Genomic DNA, 26,159 nt, shown 5'->3' with positions numbered 1-26,159 from the left:
CTTTCCAACATTACCCCCACTGCTTCCAGCCCTCTGCTATAGGTGGGGTTTCCTCCTACACATAGGACCTCCAAGCTGGTGTGGCCCATGTGATCTGAGGGGCAGACACAGACCTACTGCCAAGTTCCACTAGTATGGCCAAGCCTCTGCTTCAAGGTGAGGATGTAAGCCATGCGCAGTAGCTCACGCCTGTAATCCCAGCACATTGAGAAGCAGAGGCAGGCAGATCAGTTGAGGTCAGGAGTTTGACACCAGCCTAGCCAACATGGTGAAACCCTGTCTCTACTAAAAATACAAAAATTAGCTGGGCATAGTGGTGGATGCCTGTAATCCCAGCTACTCGGGAGGCGGAGGCAGGAGAATCGCTTGAACCAGGGAGGCGGAAATTGCAGTGAGCTGAGATCACGCCACTGCATTCCAGCCTGGGCAACACAGCGAGACTCCATCTCAATTTAAAGAAAAAAAAAAAGGCTGGGTGAAGTGGCTCACGCCTATAATCCCAGCACTTTGGGAGGCCAAGGCGGGCAGATCATGAGGTCAGGAGTTTGACACCAGCCTGGCCAATATGGTGAAACCCCATCTCTACTAAACATATCAAAATTAGCTGGGTGTGGTAGTGCGCACCTGTAGTCCCTGCTACTCAGGAGGGTGAGGCAGAGGAATTGCTTGAACCCAGGAGGCAGAGGTTGCAGTGAGCCAAGATTGCGCCACTGCACTCCAGCCTGGACAACAGGGTGAGATGCCGCCTCAAAAAAAAAAAAAAAAAAAAAAAAAAAAGATGAGGATATGGTCTATACACTTTTAGTACCTTTGCTCAGGTAGAAACTAGCAAACACCATTCTCTTAGCTCATATAAGCCTGTGAAATGGTGAAATCCAATTACAGTTTTGTTATCTCTGATACAGATACCGAATGGAGAATCCTCTGTTCTGTAGTAAAACTATTTAATACCAGGCAAACACTCTTTCCTTACAAAGAACAACGTCTCACAGAATTCTACAAATGTCATACATTCTTTCCTTGTTATGTGTCTATGTGTATTTATATATTCCCTGGCTCTGTCCACTATGAGGGCCCCTTAGCAATAAGCACACCTAATGCCCAGATCTTGGTATCTAAGTATCATTCTCCACCAAAAAGGCTCTTGAAGAAATGGCTGGTTCCAGGTCTGGGGCATGAAAACCACAAGATGAGTTTGCAACATCCTGTTGTACCAGATAAGGAAGTGCTCATAGACTGATGGCCCATATCAAAAGGGCCCAAAAGTCAGCTTGAATGGAATTTCTTTTGGCCAAATCTGGGACAATTTGAACATCAAAACAACTAATGATAGTAACATATGACGTCCCACTGAATAAAACAGAAATTCACAAACCCATATTATATAAATAGATATATAGAGGGGGAGAAGACAAAAACCCTCCTTGGAGTAGAATGCCAGCTAGTAAGTGAACAAGGAGTGATGGAATTAGAATACTGCCACTTGTCAATCATTATGCTAATAATTCAGGCATGAAACATCAACCGATGCTAAAACTGGAAGGAAAAGTTGGATGAGTAACAGGATATTTACACAGCCTCAAAGTTCCTCCCCATGAAGTAGTTATTCATGATAAAATGCAAAAGAGTAGCTTTGGTCGGGCATGGTGGCTCACGCCTGTAATCCCAGCACTTTGGAAGGCCGATGCAGGAGGATCACTTGAGATCAGGAGTTTGAGACCAGCCTGGCCAACATGGTGAAACCCCATCTCCATTAAAAATACAGAAATTAGCTGGGTGTGTTGGCAGGCGCCTGTAGTCCCAGCTACTTGGAAGGCTGAGGCAGGAGAATTGCTTGAACCCAGAAGGCAGAGGTCGCAGTGAAAAGAGATTGTGCCATTGCAGTCCAGCCTGGGCAACAAGAGTGAAACTCTATCTCAAAAAACGAAACGAAAAAAAAAAGAGTAGTTTTGCCATCAGACACTATTAACCTCATTCTGGGACAAACTAACATTATGTGCTACCTAAGGGTAATGCAGTCAGTAAAGCTCTCACCATGACTGTGATATCCTTGCCAAAAATGCATAGCCTTGACTGGTGCGATGGCTCACACCTATAATCCCAACAATTTGGGAGGCCAAGGAGGGAGGATTGCTTGAGGCCAGGAGCTCGAGACCAGCCTGGGAAACACAGTGAGACCCCATCTCTACATAAAAAAATTTAAAAAATATTAGTTGGGCATGGTGGTATGGAACCTGTTGTTCCAGTGGCCTGGGAGGCTGAAGCAGGAGGATGCTTGAGCCCAAGAGTTCGAGGCTGCAGTGAGCTATGATCATGCCACTGCACTCCATCCTGGGTGACAGAGTGAGATACTGTCTGTGAAGAAAAAAAAAAAACAAAAAACAGAAAAGAAAAAAAAAAGTATAGCTTAATCTAATCATGAGGAAGGAAACATCAGACAAGCTCAACTGAGAGACAGTCTACAGAATAACTGAGCAATTATTCTGGATGGAAGGAAACTACAGAGATGCAACAATTAAGTACAATGTGTGGCCCTGGATTAGATCCTTTTGCTATTAAGGACAGTAACAAGATAGCAAAACTTGATGTTGTCTCTGGACAAACAGGAAATGGGAGTTCCCTTAACTATTCTTGAAATTTTTCTGTAAATTTGAAATTATTTCAAACTACAAAGTAAAAAGAAACAAAATACAGGCAGAGGAAAGCCAGAAGAGTGCTTGATTTATAGGCAGATGCAGAACTAGGACAGAATGCTTAATCTCTTCTTTGTGGCAGAAGGATGAAAGAAACGTCTTTAAACTAAAGTAGAAAAAGAAGGCAACCATGGCTGTAAAATATCAGTATTCTTTTACAGGCCTTTAATGAAAAATATTTCAGCAAGTAAAATTTTTATTAGTTAGCAAAAACATAACAGAAATAGATCAATCAGGAAAGGAGGCGAGTCTACTAAGGTCAGTGTGATTATTGCCACCATCTCATAAGCAACTATAGGTGGAAAGCAAGAGTTTAAAGTGGATGAAATCACTTGCAGTTCAAAATCTAATAAAAATATAGCATTGTGGGCCTAGAGCCAGAGAATATTATTAAAATGGGTTTTAGTACCTGTATTTATCCATATGGCACTTTTTTTTCCTTAAGAATCATCCTACTCAATCTTTTCAAATAAAAGATATGCTTTTTAATAGGAAATCTGTGTCTCATCATAAAGATAGAAGAAAGTATGCCATGCCCTTAGCTGAGTTAATCTGGAGACAAACAGACTCTATTTCATAATTGCACAGTATACTATAGAGACATTGCTTATGGTACATTTATTTCATGTGGTAAGTCATGTGCAAACATATCAGTCAAGGAGCTTACAAACTGACAATGTATGGCCGGGTGTGGTGGCTCACGCTCATAATCCTAACACTTTGGGAGGCTGAGGCAGGTGAATCACCTGAGGTCAGAAGTTCAAGGCCAGCCTAGCCAATATGGTGAAACCCTGTCTCTACTAAAAAATAAAAAATTAGCCGGGCATGGTGGTGCATGCCTGTAATCCCAGCTACTCGGGAGGCTGAGGCAGGAGAATCGCCTGAACCCGGGAGGCGGAGATTTCATTGAGCCCAGATCGCGCCATTGCACTCCAGCCTGGGTGACAAGAGTGAAACTCCATCTCAAAAAGAAAAAACTTGACAATGTATGTAGTAACTCAAGATTGAACAACAGTATTCCCTTGTGGGTGGTTTTGCTACCTGTGGTTTCAGTTACCTGTAGTCAACCGCAGTTGTAAAATAGGTAAGTATAATATAATAAGATATTTTGAGAGACAGAGACCACAGTCACATAACTTTTATTACTGTATATTGTTATAATTGTCCTATTTTATTATCAGTTATTAACCTCTTGTGCCTAATTTATAAATTAAACTTTATCATAGGTATGTATGTATAGGAAAAAACATACTATATATAGGATTTAGTACTATATCTGAGGTTTCAGGCTACTAGATACTTGGGGTCTTGGAACGTATCCCCCATGGATAGGAGCGACTACTATACTTCCATTGAAAATAACATGCGTACTCTCTCATATGGTCTTGATACCAGCTCAGAGAGGAGGTAAGAGCCATAGTCACTAGTTCAATTTTACAAATAAGGAAACCACATCTAAGCAAGGTGAAATGCCCTTCCCAAAGGTGACACTTACAAGTGGCAGAGCTTAGACTCAACATGAGTATCTTAAATTCCCTGCAATTTCCCTGACTCCAGGCTCACTCAAAACCACCATGAACTAACATTAATCTGTAACTCCATGATCTCAAACCATTGTTCATATCTTTCACGTATGGCACAAAAACTCATTTATTCAATAATCGCTAGCATAAAGTACTCATATGTAACTCGTTTCTAAAACATTTAACTTTTATTGAAGTATCAACAGGTGCTTAGGCCAGGCATGGTGGCTCACGCCTGTAATCCCAGCACTTTGAAAGGCTGAAGTGGGTGGATCGCTTAAGGTCAGAAGTTCAAGACTCAACTTGGTGAAACCCCTTCTTTACCAGTAAATACAAAAAATTAGCTGGGCGTGGTGGCAGGTGCCTATAATTCCAGCTACTCAGGACACTGAGGCAGGAGAATCACTTGAGCCCAGGAGGCAGAGGTTGCAGTGAGCCGAGATTACACCACTGCACTCCAGCCAGGGCGACAAAGTGAGACTCCATCTTAGAAAAAAAAAAAAAAGGCCAGGTGCATCGGCTCACACCTGTAATCCCAGTACTTTGGGAGGCCGAGGTGGGTGGATCACCTGAGGTCAGGAGTTCAAGACCAGCCTGGCCAACATGGCAAAACCCTGTCACTACTAAAAAATACAAAACTCACCTGGGTGTGGTGGTGGGTGACTGAATCCCAGCTACTTGGTAGGTTGAGGCAGGAGAATTGCTTGAAGCCGGGAGGCAGAGGTTGCAGTGAACCGAGATTGTGCCACTGCACTCCAGCCTGGGCAACAGAGCAAAACTCATCTCAAAATTTAATTAATTAATTAATTTAAAAAGGTGCTTAAAATATTTGTTATTGACCAGACATGGTAGCTCATGTCTATCATCCCAGCACTTTGGAGGCCGAGGTGGGTGAATTGCTTGAGCCCAGGAGTTCGAGACCGGCCTCGGGAACATGGAGAAACCTTGTCTCTACTAAAAATACAAAAATTAGCAGGCACGGTGGTGTGCACCTGTAGTCCCAGCTACTTGGGAGGCTGACATGGGAGGATCAATGCCTGGGAGGTCAAGGCTGCAGTGAGCCAAAATCACGTCACTGCATGCCAGCCTAGGAAACAGAGACCCTGTCTCAAAAAAAAAAAAAAGTTTGTTATTGATTATGTTACATGAGCTGAAGCATAAACTTTCTTCCATAATCTCCACATACATACTCCACAACTTTTGTTGACTAGCTGCTGTTGAGTTTAGACTGACATTCAGGATGCAAGGAAAACTGGTAAAATCAGACCAAGTTATAGGCCAGAATGTGTGAGAGCAAGTCTGATTATCTCTGGTCAGCTAGAAGTCCAAATCAGCACTCATAAAAATAAGTTCCAGACGGCTTCAGAACAAACAATGCGTTTTCAAAAAACATTTTCTAGAATGCTTAACTGATGTGGCCATCAAACTTGAAAGAAATTCAGTGGATTTGCATCACAGTTTGAAAAAAAAAGGATCATCTAGCCAAGTCGGCCTGCCACGGTTTTCACATGTTTTTAATATGGCACACGTAGACATAATGGGAGTGTCAGATGTGACTATGTCACTTTTTGGTCTTTAAAAGTGAATGATGTGGATTGGAGACTTATTTATTTAAAAGCTATTCATTCTACAAACATTTTACCAATAAAGTGTTAGGCAAGGCACACAACCTAAGTGACTGTATCATTATTTATGTTAATAGTGGAAATTAGGTAAGTCTTGGTTAACATACCAGTGGCAATACCAAGCATACTGAGCGTCCTTGTAACCCAAAATGTTAGTTGTTTTAGGACATTTTAAAACATCAAGTCAGGCACCTTCTATTTAGGGCAGGCTGGGTGCTGGGGTTCATGCCTGTAATTCCAGCACTTTGGGAGGCTGAAGCAAGCGAATCACTTGAGGTCAGGAGTTTGAGACCAGCCTGGCCAGTATGGTGAAACCCATCTCTACTAAAAATACAAAAACTAGATGGGAGGCCAAGGTGGGCAGATCACCTGAGGTGAGGAGTTTGAGACCAGCCTGGCCAACATGGTAAAACCCCATCTCCATTAAAAATACACAAATTAGCTGGGTGTGGTGCTACGTGCCTGTGGTCCCACATGCTCAGGAGGCTGAGGCAGGAGAATTGGTTGAAGCCAGGAGGCAGAGGTTGTAGTGAGCTGAGATCATGCCACTGCACTCCAGCCTGGGTGACAGAGTGAGACTCCATTATAAAAAAAAAAAAAGGAACCAGGCATGGTAGCTCAGGAGGCTGAAGTGGAGAGACTGCTTGAGTTCAGGAGTTCCAGACTAACCTGGGCAACATAGTAAGACCTCTTCTCTTTAAAAAAGAATTTTTTTTTTTTCAAAATGTAGGAGAACTAGGTGAAAAAGTGGTGGTTGAGAGTAGAGGAAGGAGGTGATGGAGAGTAATGTGAAAGGAGGAAGAAGACCTGGAAGAATACAGAATTAAATATAAGCCTGATCACATCATTTGTTTGCTCAAAACTTTACAAATGCAGAGAACAACACTGTTGGTTTCCTGTCCCAAGGTTATCACTCTTCCCTGCAGATAGAAGTGCCTCCCACCACAGATAATGAAATACCAGATGCTCACCTTCCCAGCAGTCAGTGCAGCTTGGCCCCTGTGTTCGGGTTCTGGCCAATGAGAGATGAAGAATTCTTACAGAAGCTTCTGGGAAAGACTTTCCTCTTTAACAGAGATAAGGCCTATTTTTTCCAAGCCACTGAACATGATTGTGTGAGGGTGCAATGCTTAGAATTGCCACAGCTATTGTGAGTATAAGGGGAGATATCATAAAATTGAGAATGGCAGAGTGAAAAGGTGAAAAGATGAACCAACCCAGGTACCACACTTCTCATTATGTAAAATTTTCAGAGTTCTGCTTAAGTCACTATTTTTTGTTTTGAGACAGAGTTTCATTCTGTTGCCTAGGCTGGAGTACAGTGGCATAATCTTGGTTCACTGCAACCTCTGTCTCCTGGGTTCAAGGAATTCTTGTGCCTTAGCCTCCTAAGTAGCTGGGATTACAGGTATGTGCCACCATGCTTGGCTAACTTTTTGTATTTTTAGTGGCGATAGGGTTTCACCACGTTGGCCAGGCTGGTCTCGAACTCCTGACCTCAGGTGATCCGCCAGCCTTGGCCTCCCAAAGTTCTAGAATTACAGGCATCAGCCAACATGCCTGGCCTCTTAAACTCTTAATAATCTGTCCCTTCTTTACTTATCCAAGCTTATCTCCCAGCACTTTTCTATTTTCTACTCTTCAGTGTTTTCAATTCACTAGTCAAAAATTCTCTCTAATCCCTTTAGCCTCATTTCTGACTGGAACCCTCTTGGCTCTTACCACTCCTACTTGAACTGGCCACTATGCTCATCCTCATCCAGGGAAATATCACGTCCTCATGGAAGCCTCTACTGACCTCCCAGAGTGTGTATTTGTCACATTTTTGAACTCTCTACAATAGTGAACTTCCATAGGTATAGCACTGATCCCACTTTGTTGTAACTCCTTACCAATTTGCCTAGCCCGTGAAGATAGGGTCTGTGACTCTCCTGCATATCATTTGATTCTAAGAACCTATCATGGTATGTGGCAGTCATATCTGTGGAACACATAAACAGGTTGTAGGATACTGGGGGCAAAATAATTTCAAAGATCAATTAGAAAAAGGCAAACATATTTCAAAACATGTTGTACATTATAAATATGTACAATGTTTGTCAATTTAAAAATTAATAACCGGCTGGGCATGGTGGCTCATGCCTGTAATCCCAGCACTTTGAGAGGCCAAGGCAGGCGGATCACGAGGTCAGGAGTTCGAGACCATCCTGGCTAACACGGTGAAACCCTATCTCTACTAAAAATACAAAAAAATTAGCCGGGCATGGTGGCACGTGCCTGTCCAGCTACTTTGAAGGCTGAGGCAGGAGAATCTCTTGAACCCGGGTGGTGGAGGTTGCAGTGAGCTGAGATCATGCCTGGGTGACAGAGTGAGACTCTGTCTCAAAAAACAAACAGACAAACCAAAATATTAAAAACCATATTTCCCACTAGAAATATGCACAAAGACACAATAGGCAATTTCCAAATAGTCATAAACTGAGGAAAAGATGGTCAGTCCTGCTAATAATCAAGAAATACAATTAAAGGAATGATGTTTTATCATTTTTCACCACCAATTGATAAAATGAAGATTTTTCCAGTGTTGAGAATGTTGTAATGAAATGGACATTCTCATGTAATGTAGAAGCAAGTGGTGCAAATTCCATCATCTTTCTAACCAGAAACATCAATGCATAAAATATGCTTAACATTTAACCTAATAACTTCTTTAGAACGTATTCTAAAGAAATAATCAGGCAATGTATAAAAATGTTTGCACAAAAATGGTCTTCAAAGCATTGTTAAATACTAAAAAACTGTAAAAAAAACTAAATGTCCATCCATATAGGACTTGTACACCCATAGTAAAATTATACAAAGCTTTTAAAAAGAATGAGGTTGGAAAAATCCAGATGCCTTCATATGGGTACACGTCCATAATATACATTATTTATTATTTCTTTTTTTTTTTTTTTTTTTTTTGAGATGGAGTCTCACTCTGTTGCCCAGGCTAGAGTGCAGTGGTGTGATCCTGGCTCAGTGCAACCTCCTCCTCCCAGGTTCAAGCAATTCTCCTGCCTCAGCCTCCCAAGTAGCTGGGGACTACAGGTGCCCACCACCATGCCCAGCTAATTTTTGTATTTTTAGTAGAGATGGGGTTTCACCATGTTGGCCAGGCTGGTCTCAAACCCCCGACCTCAAGTGATCAGCCCGCCTCAGCCTCCCAAAGTGCTGGGATTACAGGCATGAGCCACTGCACCTGGCCGAGTTTGTTTCTTTTTTGATTCCACATATAAATGGGATCATACAGTATTTGTCTTTCTGTGCCTGTCTTATTTCACTTTGCATAACGTCCTCCAGATTCATCAATGTTTTCACAAATGACAGGATTTCCTTCTTTTTTAAGGTTGAATAGTATTCCATGGTGTATCTATACCACATTTTCTTCATCTATTCATCTATTGATAGATGGATAAAGAAAATGTGGTATAAATACACCATTTCTTGGCTATTGTGAATAATGCTCAAATGAACGTGGAAGAAAGATATGTCATTGACATACTGACTTCATGTTCTTTGGATATATGCTCAGTAGCAAGCCTGCTAGATCAGTTCTATTGTTAAATTTTTTGAGGAACCTCCATACTGTTTGCCATAACATCCAGTCATTAGTTTTAAATCTTTTCAGTCCGTGAATGTCCAATTTATATTTACAATGGTTACTCAAGAAAGGCACACATTTTAAAGTGGTTCACTTAGGGTGAAAATTACAGTAATGCTTATTATTACTGGAAGCCTAAATTTACACACACACACACACACACACACACACATCTAATTTTCCAAATTTTCAGCTATTGATGTTTACCTCATTAGTCATGTTTTTTGCCTTTAAAATTTTTATGTTTATTTTATAGTTAAGCTGATTTAATAAAACTTTACTCATATGAAGAGAAATAAATTGCTCATAAAAATGATGATATGGGGGCCAGACCTGGTGGCTCATGCCTGTAATCCCAGCACTTTGGGGGGCCGAGGTAGGTGGATCACCTGAGGTCAGGGGTTCGAGACCAGCCTGGCCAACATGGTAAAGCCCCATCTCTACTAAAAATACAAAAATTAGTTTGGCGTGATGGCACCTGCCTGTAATCCCAGCTATTAGGGCGGCTGAGGCAGGCAAATTGCTTGAACCTGGGAGGCGGATGTTGCAGTGAGCCAAGATCACACCACTGCATTCCAGCTGGGGTGACAGAGCGAGACTCCGTCTCAAAAAAAAAAAAAAAAAAGATATGTCTGTTTTGTGTTTTTCTTTTTCCATTTAGATATTCTCAAAAAGAGAAGAGACAAATTTAAAATGTGAATTTCGGCTGGGTGCGCTGGCTCACACCTGTAATCCCAGGATTTTGCAAGGCCGAGGTGGGTGGATCACTTGAGGTCAGGAGTTTGAGACCAGCTTGACCAACATAGAGAAACCCCGTCTCTACAAAAAATACGAAATTACAAAAAATACAAGTTAGCCGGGTGCATTGGCACACCCCTGTAATCCCAGCTATTCTGGAGGCTTAGGCATGAGAATTACTTGAGCCCAGGAGGCGGAGGTTGCAGTGAACTGAGATTGTGCAACTGCACTCCAGCCTGGGTGACAAAGTGAGACTCTGTCTCAAAAAAACAAACAAAAAAAAAGTAAATTTCACAGTAAACTGTGGGGAAAAAGGGGGAATCTAGGAATGTATTGCTTTCCTTTCGATAATCCACCTGGTTACAGCCCCATTTTCACTCTCACTTCTGAGGTGCCAGCTACTGCCAAAGCTTGAGTCTTTTGGGGATTCTGTAGCTTCTCAATTTTTTGCCATCAAGCTTAGGATTCAGTTTTCTTAATATTAATCTGCTTCACAGCTTCCCAAATTTTATTACTGTTGTTTTCTTTCATTCTCTCTGTCTCTCTCTCTTTTTTTTTTCTTTCTTTTTTTAGGAGATGGGGTCTCACTCTGTCACTCAGGCTGGAGTACAGTGGTGCGATCATAGCTCACTGCAGCCTCAAACTCCTAGGCTCAAGTAATCCTCCTGCTGCAGCTTCTCAAATAGCTGGGACTACAGGCATGTGTCACCATACCCAGCTAATTTTTTTTTTTTTTCTTTTTGTAGAGATGAGGATCTTGCTATATTGCCCATGCTGGTCTCAAACTTCTGGCCTCAAGTGATCTTTGCGCTTTGGCCTCCCAAACTGCTAGGATTAGAGGTATAAGCCACAGGCCTAGCTTTCTTTCACTCTCTTTATCCTTATTAGTTTATGCTTTAAAATAATGTTGATGACAACAAATCTTTTTTGAATTGTTATTAGAGGTTTGGGGAGAGGGATGGAAATGCTTATGTTTAACCTGGCGTTTTCAAACAATAAAATGTGACAGTTCCTGTAGAGATTACAGCACAGCCTCCTGTTCAGTGCTGTTGTCCCCCAAATTCATGCTTTTCTCACATGCAGAATACATTCTTTCCATCTCAACTGCCCACAAAGTCTTAACTCATTTTAGCATCAACTCTGAAGTCTCATCTGATATCATCTAGAGCAGATATGGTAGAGACTCGAGGTACAATTCATCTTGAGGCAAAATTCGTCTCCAGCTGTGAATCTGTAAAACCAGATAAGTTATGTGTTTGCAAAATACAATGGGTGGGACAGGCATAGGATACACATTCCCATTCCAAAAGGAAGAAATTGGAAGTGAGAAAGGGGTGATGGATCCCAAGTAAGTCCAAAACCTAACAGAGCAAACACCATGAGATTTTAAGTCTCAAAAATAATACTCGGCCCGGTGTGGTGCCTCATGCTTGTAATCCCAACACTTTGGGAAGCTGAGGCAGGAAGATCCCTTGAGGTCACGAGTCTGAGCCCAGCCAGGGCAACATAGTGAGACCCCCATCTCTAAAAATAATTTTTAAATTAGCCATGTGTAGATGTGCATACCTGGAGTCACTGCTACTTGGGGGGCTGAGGCAGAAGAGTCACTTGGGGCCAAGAGTTCCATGCTACAGTGGACTATGATCATGCCACTGCACTCCAGCCTGGGCAACAGTGTAAGACCTTGTCTCCTAAAAAAAAGAAAGAAAGAATTGTCTTTGGTGCAATGCTGTGCCCGACTGATCCACTGGGGTGCAGCTGTGCAAGCAGTATGCCCCTTTGGGCTTTGTGGAGTACCACCCAAGTGGCTCTCTGCAGGGGCCTACCCACCCACCTCTGCTGAATGTCACACCCACCCGCGGTGGAGACAAGCCTTATTCTCAGCCTGTGCAATCTGGGCCTGTGGTGGGAGAAGCAGCTCTGATGATCTCTGAATCACCTTTGGAGTCCTCCTTCCCTTTTCTTGAAGGATAATGCATGTCTGTAGCTTTCCTTCATTCCGTCCTGCTTTGTTTCCTTTAATCCCAGTTGGCAGGGTTTCCGCTGGTACAATCCCGTGGCTTCTGTTGAGATGGTTGATTAGGTCTGTGGTTTGCACCCACACCAATCTCTTTATCAAAAGGTCAGTTATCCACACCGTTGGTGTTCTTTTCTGAATATCCTTTTTCATTTTTTACAATATGGACAGGCGGATAATGTTCCAATCTTGAAGTTGTGGTTCCTTTTTGCTTAACAATTCCTTCTTCAATTTATTTCTCACTTCTCAAATTTTACTTTAAAGCGGTCAGGAGGCATCAAGCCACTCCTTCAAAACTGCTTAGAAATCTCTACAGCTAAAATTATCTGGGTGTGGTGGCGGGCGCCTGTAATCCCAGCTACTCAGGAGGCTGAGGCAAGAGAATCCCTTGAACCCAGGAGGCGGAGGTTGTAGTGAGCCGAGATTGTGCCATTGCACTCCAGCCTAGGCGACAAGAGTGAAACTCCGTCTCAAAAAAAAAAAAAAAAAAAAAAAAAATCTACAGCTAAATATTCCACTTCATTTCTTGCAAGGCCTACCTTCCACAAAACGCTAGAGCATGAATACAATTTAGTTAAGTTCTTTGAGACTGTATAATAAGGATGGCCTTTCCTCCAGTTTTTGTTTTGTTTTGTCTTTTTGTTTTTTTTCCCCAGAGACAGAGTCTCACTCTGTCACCCAGGCTGGACTGCAGTGGAGCGATCTCAGCTCCTTGGAACCGCCGCCTCCCGGGTTCAGGTGATTCTCCCGTCTCAGCCTTCCGAGTAGCTGGGATTACAGGTGCCTGCCATCATGCTCTGCTGATTTTTTGTATTTTTAGTAGAGATGGGGCTTCACTATGTTGGCCAGGCTGGTCTCAAACTCCTGACCTTAAGTGATCCGCCCACCTCGGCTTCCCAAAGCGCTGGGATTACAGGCATGAGCCACCATGCCAGCCGCCTTTCCTTCAGTTTCTAATAGCATACTCCTCATTTCCACCTGAAACTGTAACTGGTCTTTACTGTCTATATTTCTACCAACATCTTGTACATGACTATGTATTCTCTAAGAGGCAAGTTTTCTTTACAGCTCCCCTTTTCTTTCTGATCCTTCTCCTGAATCACCTTTAATGGTCCCTTCACAGCAATCTAGGCTTTTTCTAGCATGTTCTTCAAAACTCTTCCAGCCTCAGGCTGGGTTTGGTGGCTCATGCCTGTAATCCCAGTACTTTCGGAGAACAAGACAGGAGGATCATTACAAACCAACCTGGGCAACAAAGTGAGACCTCATCTTTTAAAAAAAATAAAATCTAGGCATGGTGGCCTGCACCTGTAATCTCAGCTACTCAGGAGGCTGAGGTAGGAGGACTGCTTGAACCCAGGAGTTCAAGGCTGCAGTGAGGTATGATTGCACCACTGCACTCCAGCCTGCGTGACAGAGCAAAACCCTGTCTCTATTATTATTATTATTATTATTATTTTAGATGGAGTTTCACTCTGTCACCCAGGCTGGAGTGCAGTGGCGAGATCTTGGCTCACTGTAACCTCCACCTCCTGGGTTCAAGTGATTCTCCTGCCTCAGCCTCCCAAGTAGCTGGGATTATGGAGTATGGGATTATTATAGCAGTATGCCCAGCTAATTTTTTTTTTTGTATTTTTAATAGAGACTGGGTTTCACCATGTTGGCCAGGCTGGTCTTGAACTCCTGACCTCGTGATTTGCCCGCCTCGGCCTCCAAAATGCTGGGATTACAGGCATGAGCCTCCGCATCTGGCAGACCCTGTCTCTAAAAACAAAACTTTTCCAGCCTCTACCTACTACCCAGTTCCAAAGCTGCTTCCACACTTTTAGTTACTTATTACAGCAGCAAACCGCTTCTTGGTATTAATTACTTAGTCAGCTGAGCCTGTCCTAACAATATAACACAGACTGGGTGGCTAAAACAACAGACATTTATTTCTCACAGTTATGGAGGCTGGGAAGTCCAAGATCAAGGTGCCAGCCAATTCATTTCCTCATGAGGAGACCGTCTTCCTGGCTTGCAATCAGCCACCTTCTCACTGTGTCCTCACCTGGCAGGGAGAGAAGGAGCTTTGGTTCTCATCCTTTTTTTTAAAAAAAACAAAACAAAAAAACAGCGTTTTGCTGTCCCCCAGGCTAGAGCACAGTGGTACAATTACAGTTCACTGTAACCTCAAACTCCTAGGCTCAAATGATCCTCATTCCTCAGCTTTGAGAGTAGTAGTTGGGACTACAGACTCACACCAACACGCCTGGCTAATTTTTCTGTAGAGACAGGATCCCACTATGTTGTTCAGGCTGATCTTGAACTCCTGGTGTCAAGTAAATCTCCTGCCTTGGCCTCCCAAAATGTTGGGATGACAGGAGTGAGCCACGTGCGTGGCTAATTTGTTTATTTATTCATAGAAATGGGGGTCTCACTGTGTTGTCCAAGCTGGTGTGAAGCTCTTGGCTTGAAGCAATCCTCCTGCCTTGGCCTCCCAATGTGTTGGGATTCCAAGTGGTAGCCACCACACTTAGCCTCTTTCTCCCCTTATAAGGGTGTGTCTGGAATTTATTGCTTCCGGTGGGAACTTCAAGAATGAAGCTGCGGGCCAGGCGCGGTGGCTCAAGCCTGTAATCCCAGCACTTTGGGAGGCCGAGGCGGGCAGATCACGAGGTCAGGAGATTGAGACCATCCTGGCTAACACGGTGAAACCTCATCTCTACTAAAAAATACAAAAAACTAGCCGCGCTGTGGCAGGCGCCTGTAGTCCCAGCTACTCCGGAGGCTGAGGCAGGAGAACGGCGTAAACCTGGGAGGCGGAGCTTGCAGTAGGCCGAGATGGCACCACTGCACTTCAGCCTGGGCGGCAGAGCGAGACTCCGTCTCAAAAAAAAAAAAAAAAAAAAAATGAAGCTGCGGACCCTCAGGGTGAGTGTTACAGTTCTTAAAGATGGTGTGTTCAGAGTTTGTTTCTTCAGATGTTCAGATGTATCCGGAGCTTCTTCCTTCTGGTGGGTTCCTGGTCTTGCTGACTTCAGGAGTGAAGCCGCAGACTTTCACAGTGTTACAGCTCTTAAAGGTGGCACGTTCAGAGTTGTTTGTTCCTCCCGGTGGATTCGTGGCCTTGCTGACTTCAGGAGCGAAGCCGCAGACCTTGGCAGTGAATGTTACAGTTCATAAAGGTAGTGTAGACCCAGAGTGAGCAGCAGCAACATTTATTGTGAAGAGGGAAAGAACAAAGCTTCTACGCTGTAGAAGGGGACCCAAACAGCTTGCGGCTGCTGGCTGGGGTGGCCAGCTTTTATTCCCTTATTTGGCCCCACCCATGTCCTGCTGATTGGTCCGTTTTTACAGAGTGCTGATTGGTGCGTTTACAAACCTTTAGCTATTCACAGTGCTGATTGGCGTGTTTACAATCCTTTAACTAGACAGAAAAGTTCTCCAAGTCCCCACCCAACCCAGAAGCCCAGCTGGCTTCCCCTCTCTAGGGCACCAACCCCATTATGGGGGCCCCACCCTTGTCACCTCATCTAAACCTAATTATCTCCCAAATGCCTTACCTAATACCATCACAACGGAGGTTAGGATTTTGTGTGAATTTCAGAGGGACACTAGCATTCAGTCCATAATAGGTTTCATCTGAAGGCTCCACTTAGGGACGATCTATTTCCAGGTCTACTCATGCAGTAGTGGGCTGGATTCAGCTCCTTGCTGGTTGTTGGATTGAAAGCCCATTCCCTGGTGGCTCTTGGCTGGAGGCCTTCCTTCCTTGCCACATGAGTGTCTCCATACAGCAGGTCAAAGGCAGCAAGTGAGAAAGCAAGAGAGGGCATGTAAGACATGAGCCATAGTCTTTTTTAAAAATCTAATCTTAGAGATGCTATCCAACACTTTTGCCATGCTGTATTCCTTAAGAGCAAGTTGCAAAGTCCAGCCCACACTAAGGAAGGGATTACAGAGGGTTTGAATACCGGGAGGTAGGGATCACTGGGGCCCATTGTAGAGGCTGCCTACCCAGTGTCTTCTAGCTACAGCCTTATCTTTTTTTTTTTTTTTTTTTTTTTTTTGAGACGGAGTCTCGTTCTGTCACCCAGGCTGGAGTGCAGTGGTCGGATCTCGGCTCACTGCAAGCTCCGCCTCCCGGGTTTATGCCATTCTCCTGCCTCAGCCTCCTGAGTAGCTGGGACTACAGGCATCCGCCACCACGTCTGGCTAATTTCTTGTTTTGTATTTTTTTTAGTAAAGACGGGGTTTCACCGTGTTAGCCAGGATGGTCTTGATCTACTCACTTTGTGATCTGCCCGCCTCGGCCTCCCAAAGTGCTGGGATTACAGGCGTGAGCCACCACGACCGGCCATTTTTTTTTAAGAGTCAGGTTCTTACTCTGTTGCCCAGGCTGTAGTGCAGTGGCATGATCATAATTCACTGTAACCTCAAACTCCTGGGCTCAAGTGATCTTCCTGCCTCAACCTCTGAAATAGCTGGGATTATAGGCATGTGCCACTATGTTCAGCTAATTTTTAAATTTTTTGCAGAGGCCGGGCGTGGTGGCAGATCACTTAAGGCCAGGAGTTCGAGACCAGCCTGGCCAACATGGTGAAACCCCGCCTTTACTAAAAATACAAAAATTAGCCGAGCGTGGTGGTGCGTACCTGTAATCCCAGCTACCTGGGAGGCTGAGGCATGAGAATGGCTTGAACCCAGGAGACAGAGGTTTTAGTAAGCCATGATCATGCCACTGCACTCTAGCCAGGTGACAGAGCGAGATTCTGTCTCAAAATTGTTTTTTTCTTTCTTTCGTTTTTTTTTTCTTTCTTTCTTTTGCAGAGAAGGAGTCTTGGAGTCTTGCTGTGTTGCCCAAGTTGATCTCAAACTCTTGGCCTCAAGTAATCCTCCCACCTTGGCTTCCCAAAGCACTGGGATTGCAGTTGTGAGCTGCTGCACCTGTCCTTGTCTTGAACTTTACTTATGACTATGTTTTCCTGATAGTACCTGGGATTTGACTTTTGCCCCTAAGCCATTTCTTATTTTGAGAGTTTTGTCCTCTGGAGAACTAGGAATGAAAAGTAGTTTTATTTCAAATCCTGCAAGTCCTGGTTTCTTTATTGCTTCTTCTAAATCCTGATGAAAAATGGAACAGTTTCTTTTTTAGCTCACTGCACTTCTCTGGTACTATATCATAGGCGTGCAAAAGGAACCATTCCGCCCTTTCACCATTCTATCCGGAAATCTCCATAGCCAGATCCACATGTTCACTAGGTATCTTCTCTAGCTTTCACATAACTGCAGACTAGTTTAGCTAATTGTTCTTCCAATACCTACATCAATCCCCCTTTTCTCCAGCCTGCAATAACAGTATCCTCAATGTTCTTTATTTTTTATTTTATTTTTTATTTTATTTTATTTATTTTGAGACTGAGTCTCTCTCTGTCGCCCAGGCTGGAGTGCAGTGGTGGATCTCAGCTCACTGCAACCTCCACCTCCTGGGTTCAAGCAGTTCTCCTGCCTCAGCCTCCCCAGTAGCTAGGATTACAGGCACGCATCACTACACCCGGCTAATTTTTCTATTTTTAGTAGAGACAGGGTTTCACCGTGTTGAACAGGCTGGTCTCGAATTCCTGACCTCCTCCCAAAGTGCTGGGATTATAGGCGTGAGCCATGAGGCCCAGCCCTGCTCACTGTTCTTTAATAGTGTTCTCCACTAACAGACTCCTCAAGGTTCTTCCAGCTTCTGTCCTCCACCTGATCCCAAAGCCCCTGCCATGTGTTTTAGGTTTCTATTACAGTAGGAATCACCCTGTTGATTTCTATTACCCCACTTCTAGGTATGTAATTATGTTTCAGTTATATATTGCTGTATTACAAACCACACTGAAATATAGTGACTTAAAACAACAACATTCACTTTTTTTTTTTTTTTGCTAACAATTTTGCAATTTGGGCAGGGTTTGCTGCAGAAAGCTCATCTCTGTTCCAGATGGTATCAGCTGCGGCAGCTCAACTAGGGCTGGAGCAACCACTCTCAAGATAGTTCACTCAGAGGGCTGGCAAATTGATACTGGTTGTCTGCAGAGCTCAGCTGGGGCCGTAAGCCAAACACCTGGATTCTCCTCCATGTGGGCCTCTGATCATGGTCAGAGGGAAACCAGTGAACCTCAGAATTCTTTAAGAGCTGAAAATCAGGGAGCTGTTGCACAACCATGTGAATATACTTAACACTACACTTAAAAATGGTTCAAATGGAAGGCTTAGGTGAAATGGTTTATGCCTATAATCTCAGCACTTTGGGAGGCTGAGGCAGGAGGATTCCCTGAAGGCAGGAATTTGAGACCAGCCTGGGAAAAAAATTTAAAAATTAGCTGGGTGTGGTGGCAAGAGTCTGCAGTCCCAGCTGCTCAGGAAGCTGAGACAGGAAGATTGCTTGGGCCCAGGAGTTCGAGGCTGCAGTGAGTTATGATCATGCTACTATACTCCAGCCTGGGCAACAGAACGAAATCTGGAAAAACAAGTAGGCTGGGTGCAGTGGCTCATACCTGTAATCTCAGCACTTTGGGAGGCTGAGGTGGGAGGATCACTTGAACCCAGGAGTCTGAGACCAGCCTGGGCAACACAGTGAAACCCATCTCTAAAAAAAAAAAACCAACCCAGCCTGGCCAACATAGTGAAACCTCATCTCTATTAAAAATACAAAAATTAGCCAGACATGGTGGTACATGCCTGTAGTCCCAGCTACTCAAGAGGCTGAAGCAGGGGAATGTCTTGAACCTGGGAGGTGGAGGTTGTGGTGAGCCGAGATGGCACCATTGCACTCCAGCCTGGGCAACAGACTGAGACTCCATGTCAAAAAAACAAAACAAAACAAAAAAACCCAAAAACCCAAAGTGGTGAAGAAGGTAAATTTCATGTTATGTGTCTTTTGCCACAATGATAAATTAATAAATAAAAAAATCAGGGGAAGATGGAGAGGAGCTGGAGGTGAGTATGCATGCACCGGGTAAGGGAGAGAGAGGTGTCAAGGATGACAAAAACCAATAAAATACAGCCCCTCTGGCCTCAAGAACTTCTTTGGCTGAGCCGAAGGGTTAAGAGACAATCACAACACACGTGGTAGATACTGCAGCTTTCTGCTGCAAAGCTAACATAGGTACAAAGCTCATGCCATGCAAATCGCCTCAAAATAGACCTTTAATGTCTGCAGTTCCCAAAGGCAAACATTTAAGACATAATTATAGGTTTGGATTTCTTAAGGCAAGCCTCGAAATGAACACTGCCAGAGAAACAGCAGTGAGTAATAAAAAACTACAGGTGTGTGTACAATATTACCCTTTCAAGGTAATCTCGAAGGTCAGGCAATAGGGTAGGTAGAGTGTTAGGCTGGGGAGAAAGCGGACTTTTCTGGTCTTCAGCACAACTATTACAGGATATAAAATCCCTTGGTTAGAGCGAAATTCCGTCTCAAAAAAAAAAAAAACAAAAAAAACAAACCCTTTGTTGTCTTATAATTCTCAGGATGCCTGGGAACTATTGCTACTGAGGAGATCTTACTTTGGAATCTTTTTTTAAAGTCATAAGCAAGTTGTAATTATCATTTATACCCTGATTGAAGGTACATTTTCCTCCCCCAAACTCAAACTCTTTGCCTTCAATCACAAAGTTTTACAAATAGCGAAAGTCTGTTTACAGATTTTCCTTGAGTTTTATTGGTAATACATTATTGCTCTTTCAAATAACTCTATTCTTCATGGAAAGGACAAAAAGCAGGAATCTCTCTTCCTGACATATTATCCCAACCCCACATGTTTTTCTGAAAACACCCTGAATGTCACTCTTACCACTGACTATACAGTATAGCCATTCCTGCATCAGTGTCGATTTTATTGTCTGATATGTCAAAATCAATGGTGTGATTTTTTTTTTTTTTTTTTTTTGAGATGGGAGTTTTGCTCTGTCGCCCAGGCTGGAGTGCAGTGGTGTGATGTTTGTTGGCTCACCGCAATCTCTGCCTCTTGGGTTCTCCTGAATAGCTGGGACTACAGGCACCCACCACCAGGCCTGGCTAATTTTTGTATTTTCAAAAATGGGGTTTCACCATGTTGGCCAGGCTGATCTCAAACTCCTGACCTCAGCTGATCCGCCCACCTCAGCCTCCCAAAGTGCTAGGATTACAGGCATGAGTCACTGCACCTGGCCTCAATGGTGGGATTTTATCTTTTACTGTTTGAAACCTTATCAGTTGTTCCATTCTGCACAAGGTCTCTATCTAGGGTCCTCCCTGCAAAATCATGACTAAAGACCACTGCTAGGCTGGTGGCTCATGTCTGTAATCTCAGCATTTTGGGAGGCTGAGGCGGGTGGATCACCTGAGTTTGGGAGTTCAGTACCAACCAGCCTGGCCAACATGGGGAAACCCTGCCTCTACTAAAAATAGAAAAACATTAGCCAGGTGTGGTTGTGTGCACCTGTAGTCCCAGCTACTGGGGAGGCTGAGGCAGGAGAATTGCTTGAACAATTCTCACCTGGGTGAGACATTGTCTTAAACAATGTTGCCTGGGCAACAGAGTGAGACTCTCAGAAAAAAAACAAAAAAACAAACAAAAAAAACCACTGCCAAGACCCTGCCTAATGCCATTGCTGTGACTACCTGTTTTAAGACATCTCCACTGATTTAGTCCTTCCTGCTGGATCTTGGAAAAATCCAGTGATAACATTCAGGCCTAAGAATCAGTAACCCCTGGCCGGGCGCGGTGGCTCACGCCTGTAATCCCAGCACTTTGGGAGGCCGAGGCGGGCGGATCACAAGGTCAGAAGATCGAGACCACGGTGAAACCCCGTCTCTACTAAAAATACAAAAAATTAGCCGGGCGCGGTTGTGGGCGCCTGTAGTCCCAGCTACTCGGGAGGCTGAGGCAGGAGAATGGCGTGAACCCGGGAGGCGGAGCTTGCAGTGAGCTGAGATCCGGCCACTGCACTCCAGCCTGGGCGACAGAGCGAGACTCCGTCTCAAAAAAAAAAAAAAAAAAAAAAAAAAAAAAAAAAAAAAAGAATCAGTAACCCATCAGACTTAAAATGCTCATTTATTAAAAAATAACTGAGTGCCTCCTATGTGTTGGGCACTGTCTAGATGCTGGGAATACAACAGTGAATAAGCCAGACAAGGATCCTCTCCTGGAACTTATTTTTGTTTTTTTGTGACAGAGTTTCACTCTTGTTGCCCAAGCTGGAGTGCAATGGCGCAATCTTGGCTCACTGCAACCTCTGCCTCTCGGGTTCAAGCAATTCTCCCGCCTCAGCCTCCCGAGTAGCTGCTATTATAGGCGTGTGCCACCACACCCAGCTAATTTTTTTGTATTTTTAGTAGAACCGGGGTTTCATCATGTTAGCCAGGCTGGTCTCGAACTCCTGACCTCATGTGTTCGGCCCACCTCGGCCTCCCAAAGTGCTGGGATTACAGGCATGAGCCACCGTGCCCCGGCTGGAACTTATTTTTGTTTCTTATCCCAGAGATTTTTGACTTTTAACAATGGACAAAGTCCTGGCTTGGCTTAAAGACAAAGGAACCAGATTCTTTATTTGGAATTAAGCCATGCTTCCCTGGGTGGGGATAGGAGAGGTTCTCCAGGCATCCTGATATCACACAACGTAGTCCACCTGCTCCCAAGTGAAGTCTGAGTGGAACTATTGACTACATTGTCATTTTTGTTGGGCCCATGCCAGGCTCCAAGAAGACCATGCCCTTCTGTGGACTACGCTCCATAACAGGCAAGAATGGCCAAAGACACAGTGCTAGCATCATGGGCCACCACGGGGTCCTAAGACCACCACTCACCTATTATTGCTCGGGAAGACATTGCCCCCTCGTGGTTCCTCATGTAATTGAGGGAGAAGCTGGCAGTGCAAAGGGCTGCCAGTTAAGGCAATCAATACATCCAAACACGTGCAAACTTTCCAGATTCACTGTAGCCTTGTCTCTTCTGAATGTCTTGGGTTGCAATTTCAATAGGGACTTGGTTTATTTTCATCCAGGATACATGTTTGTTCCCCTTAGAGAGAAATCACATTATGACAGCAATTAAAAAACATCTTTTCCCTATGGAAATCTTCCTGTTTCAAAATCTCCAAACCCCCAAGATAAACCCAGTATGTAAATCCAAGTATCACTACTGTTTTTCTCATAATGCCCTTAAAGCAAATATTTTCCTCGCTTTCTATAATCGGAAAGAGGATTCTGAGAGTATCTTGGCTCCATACCACTTTATTTTTTTGTCTTTTCTTTTTTTCCCCTCTTTGTGGAGAACAGGGTCTCACTATGTTGCCCAGACAGGTCTTGAACTTCTGGGCTCAAGCAATCCTCTTTCCTCTATCTCCCTAAGTGCTGAGATTCCAAGCGTGAGCCACCGTATTACTTTAAACTCCCTAAAGGGAGGGTCCTTATCTGCAACGCCCACAGCCCCCCCCCCCCCATCCCCAGCAGCACTTAAATCAGTATAAAGAATGTCTGCTGGGGGGTGGGGAGAAACAGTTAAGCAAATACTGTAGTTAGAAACTTACTGGTGCAGGACAGGAGCAGCAGGCTGGGACGGAGAATTCCTGGGAGTAAGAAGTGGGGCAGAACCCACTGATACATGGAGTTCCACATTTATACATTTGTAGCAGTCAAATCTAAGAGTTTAACACAGTGGTTCCAGACGGTAATTCCATCAGTTTAGGAGGCCAAAAGCCGGAGGATCACTTGAGGCCAGGAGTTCGAGATCAGCCTGGGCAACAAAGTGAGACCCTCATTTTTCTAAAAAAAAAAAACAGAAGCTTTAACGATCGAGTATTGGAAAAGCTTTCTAAGGCCCGGGAAAAATGGAAGTTTCCTTAATAATAATGTTAGCTTCCATGTATTGTAAACCTAAACGAAGCAAGAATGAATACTGGGTGCTGTACATAGTTCTATCAACCTACAATCTCGAAAACGCTAGGAGACACATTCAGCTGCTCCCATTTAACGGATGAGGAAACAAGTACGCAATCCTGAAGTTGGTGCAAAGCCCAGGCCCCCTTTCTTCTTCAAGCGTGCTTCCAGCCTCTGAAATTCCTCCGTGTGGACCCCGAGCTCTGCCTGCAATGAGGAATATTCACTTTGCCAACAAATATTTATTGAGTGCCTACTATACACCCGGTAGCTCGTTTAAATAGCCGTGGGATTAAAAAGATAAATAGGGTAAGTTTGTGGTTTTTTCTTCCAGGAAGGAGCCTTCTGAAGGGTGAGGGAGAGGCCAAGTAAACAATCCCAGAACAGTCGGGTGAGAGTTGGGAGAGGAGTCGGGGGCCGCGGGACGCCCAGGCAGCGAAGCGGGGAAGGCTCCGGGCGCGTCGCAGGACCCGCGCTGGAGATGGGTTTGAAGCCTTGTCCTGAAAAAGCCGGCCCGGAGGGGGCTGTCCCCGGTGTCCCTCGAGTTCTCATCCTGTCATTCAAGCAGCAGGGGAAGAACCGGGTCTGGCTCGGGAAGGGTGGGCTTAGGGCCAGGGGTGCAAATCCCTTGGTAAAAGCCAGCAAACAAAAATCGCACACATCCCAGCTCCCGGTCCTGGCCCCGGCGGGGCAGGGTCCCCGAAGTCCCGGGGCGCGCAGACGCCGGGGCCCCCGGGGGCCGAGGGAACTGCAGGACCCGACCTCCCCTGCCCTCGGCCTCCAGGGCCCTCGCCCTCCGACCAGCCGCCGAGTCTGGGGCTGGGGTCGCCGCTTCCGCCCGCGGCCCGCGGCCCCTCCCCGGCGCGCGCCATCCGGCCGCCGGCCCCTCCTCCCGCGGGGGGCTCCGTCCCGCGCCCCGTCCCTCCGGGCTGCAGCCGGCAGCCCACGTCCAGGGAGGGCGGAGGGAGGAGGAGAGGCGCGGAGAGGAGGGAGGGGAGAGGGGAGGGAGGAAGACGAGAGAAAGGGAGCTGCTTCCATCCCGGACTTCCCAGAGCCTGCCTGGAGCGCGCACTCAGCGGCTCTCGGGTCCCAGCGTCCCAGCCGCCGCCCGCGCCTCTCCGCCCCGCTCCTCCTCCTCTTCCTCCTCCTCCTCTTCCTCCTCCTCCTCTCTAGGCACCCCCGTCCCCTCCTTCCAGCGGCTGCAGCCCCCAGCCCCAACTCTGCGCTTACTCCTGGGACGCGCGTTCTCGCCCCATCCTTTGCTTCCTTCCTTCCTTCTTCCTTCCTCCCCTGGCTCCAGCCCTCCCTATCCAGGTCGCCCTCCCGGGGCCCGATTGTCTCGGTGCCCCGCTCTCGGCCCGCGCCCTGCCCCGTCTCTCCCTCGTACTTCCTGAGTCGCCCGCCGCTGCGGTCGCAGTCTCGCCGCGGGAGCCCCAGCCCGACAGCCACTGCCCCGGCTCCAGCTCCAGCCCCGCAGCCCGCGGCGCCCGCCCGAGGGAGCCCCGGCGCCCGGGGAAGGCTACAGTGGGCGAGCGCGCCCTCGCCCAGCCCCGCGCCCCAGCCCTGCCCGGCCCGGCGAGGAAGGACCGGGAAGATGAACAACGGCGGCAAAGCCGAGAAGGAGAACACCCCGAGCGAGGCCAACCTTCAGGAGGAGGAGGTACTGGGCGGCTCGGTGCAGTGGCGGGGGCGATCCGGGACCCAGTGCGGGCGGCCGGCGGGGCGCGGGCGCGGGCCCGGGGCGCGGCGGTGGAAGGTTTAGGCATGGCCGGTGCCCGGGACGCAGCCCCGCAGTGTGGCCCGGGGAGGGTGGATCTCGGGAAAGTGTGTTTTTGTGTCCACGCGCGTCTGCGGGCCCCAAATTGCGTAACTCTAAGGACTTTTCGGAGACTCTTGTAAGTATAATGCTCAGCTTTGTTTGCCCGGGATTTAAAAAGTGGAACCGAGAGCTGACTCCTGGGTGACCTCAGATGATCGGGACTCGGAGGGTCAGGACTTAGGGCTGGGGCTGGAAATTGTGTGGATTCGGGGTAGCGGGGGGGCAGTTTAAGGAAGAAACTCGGGGAAAAGTTTTCATTAAAAGATACCTCTGTTCCCTGCCCCCTCCCTTTCCGTGTTAAAAGTTCTTGGTGAAATATCTTTCTAGCCGAGGGTTTTTGGATTAATAGATAACTCATCAGCCACATTCTTCCCTGCTGAGTCAAAGACCCCGAACCTGGGCGGTGAACGCTTGCGAATTTAGGGCCGTGCAGATGAGGGGAGCAGAATAAGAGGGTTAAAAACGCAACAATTCACCAAATGCTCATCGAGGATACTTTTATAGGACTTTGACTTCTGAGCACGCATTGTAGGTGGTGCGTCCTCACGATGAAAGTTTTGTGACTGCAGAGCGTTCCTTCGGTGGAAACAAAATTGAGTAGATGTGGTCAGAAGGGGAGTCGGACTCAGGAACAAACGTTTCAGAATTCAGTAGTAGGGTATTTGTGGTATCCTACCAAATGACTGTTTCTGCAGGTACATTATCTGGAGTCCAAGAAATTACTTCTGGCGTACTTTTTAATATCACACACAGTTGAGTTCTTAACATTCTAGAGGAACTTGCGAGTGTGTGCAGATGCAGGAAAGTGCATGTCTCAATATGACCCGAAAAGATTCACACAGGTATTGCATCCTGATCTAGGTGAACACAGAAGGTAAACGGATTCTAAAGCGTTAGGACGTTGAGATCATTGTTGAGACACTGTTGTGTGCAAACTTCAATTCTGATAGTGAAACCAAAATTGCAGAGGAATTCATTAATGCATACAAGTTCTCTGCACATTGTCCACTTGGAAAATGGGAACTATTTAGGTGGAGAAGGTAGAGGAGCGAGACTATGCCAAACAGTGCAAAATCGGAGATTTTACTCTCTTACCCAGTTGTATGGTAGTGAAAACCTAGATGAGTTGCAGTCAGTCAAAAAATTACTTTCTCACCCGAGGACATTTTCTATTTTATTATAAAAGACTATTTGAAGAGTTGTTTACATGCATGTTTTC

At 45.6% G+C, this 26,159-nt stretch overlaps 1 protein-coding gene and 1 long non-coding RNA gene across 8 annotated transcripts in view; one reads left to right on the top strand and one right to left on the bottom strand.

Annotated features, from left to right (window-relative positions):
* Window positions 1-770: 770 nt before the first annotated feature.
* LOC139355880 (uncharacterized) lies at window positions 771-24,574 on the bottom strand. 3 transcript variants are annotated; one of them, XR_011607126.1, is made up of 9 exons: window positions 24,509-24,574; window positions 23,172-23,328; window positions 22,773-23,007; window positions 22,051-22,264; window positions 15,785-16,008; window positions 14,182-14,289; window positions 12,079-12,285; window positions 11,789-11,913; window positions 771-11,453 (listed from the first exon to the last, which is right to left on the bottom strand). It is a non-coding gene; the product is annotated as an uncharacterized lncRNA (long non-coding RNA). The 3 variants fall into 3 exon arrangements; XR_011607124.1 differs by lacking the exon at window positions 24,509-24,574 and having other exon boundaries at window positions 23,172-23,897; XR_011607125.1 differs by lacking the exon at window positions 24,509-24,574 and having other exon boundaries at window positions 12,162-12,285; window positions 23,172-23,896.
* The window catches only part of LOC105481969 (RNA binding protein, mRNA processing factor), a 189,409-nt gene continuing 187,395 nt past the window's right edge, over window positions 24,146-26,159 (top strand). Inside the window, exon 1 of one of the 5 annotated variants that reach the window (XM_071068425.1) lies at window positions 24,146-24,781. In XM_071068425.1, the coding sequence (XP_070924526.1) occupies window positions 24,716-24,781 (66 nt within the window). In that variant the 5' untranslated portion in view covers window positions 24,146-24,715. The remainder of the gene's footprint in view (window positions 24,782-26,159) is intronic. The other 4 variants (XM_011741766.3, XM_071068427.1, XM_011741767.3 and 1 more) reach the window with 4 other exon arrangements.

The sequence above is a fragment of the Macaca nemestrina genome, chromosome 8, assembly GCF_043159975.1.
Source record: "Macaca nemestrina isolate mMacNem1 chromosome 8, mMacNem.hap1, whole genome shotgun sequence".
Taxonomy (NCBI): Eukaryota; Metazoa; Chordata; class Mammalia; order Primates; family Cercopithecidae; genus Macaca; species Macaca nemestrina.
This window is presented reverse-complemented; position numbering and strand designations above follow the sequence as displayed.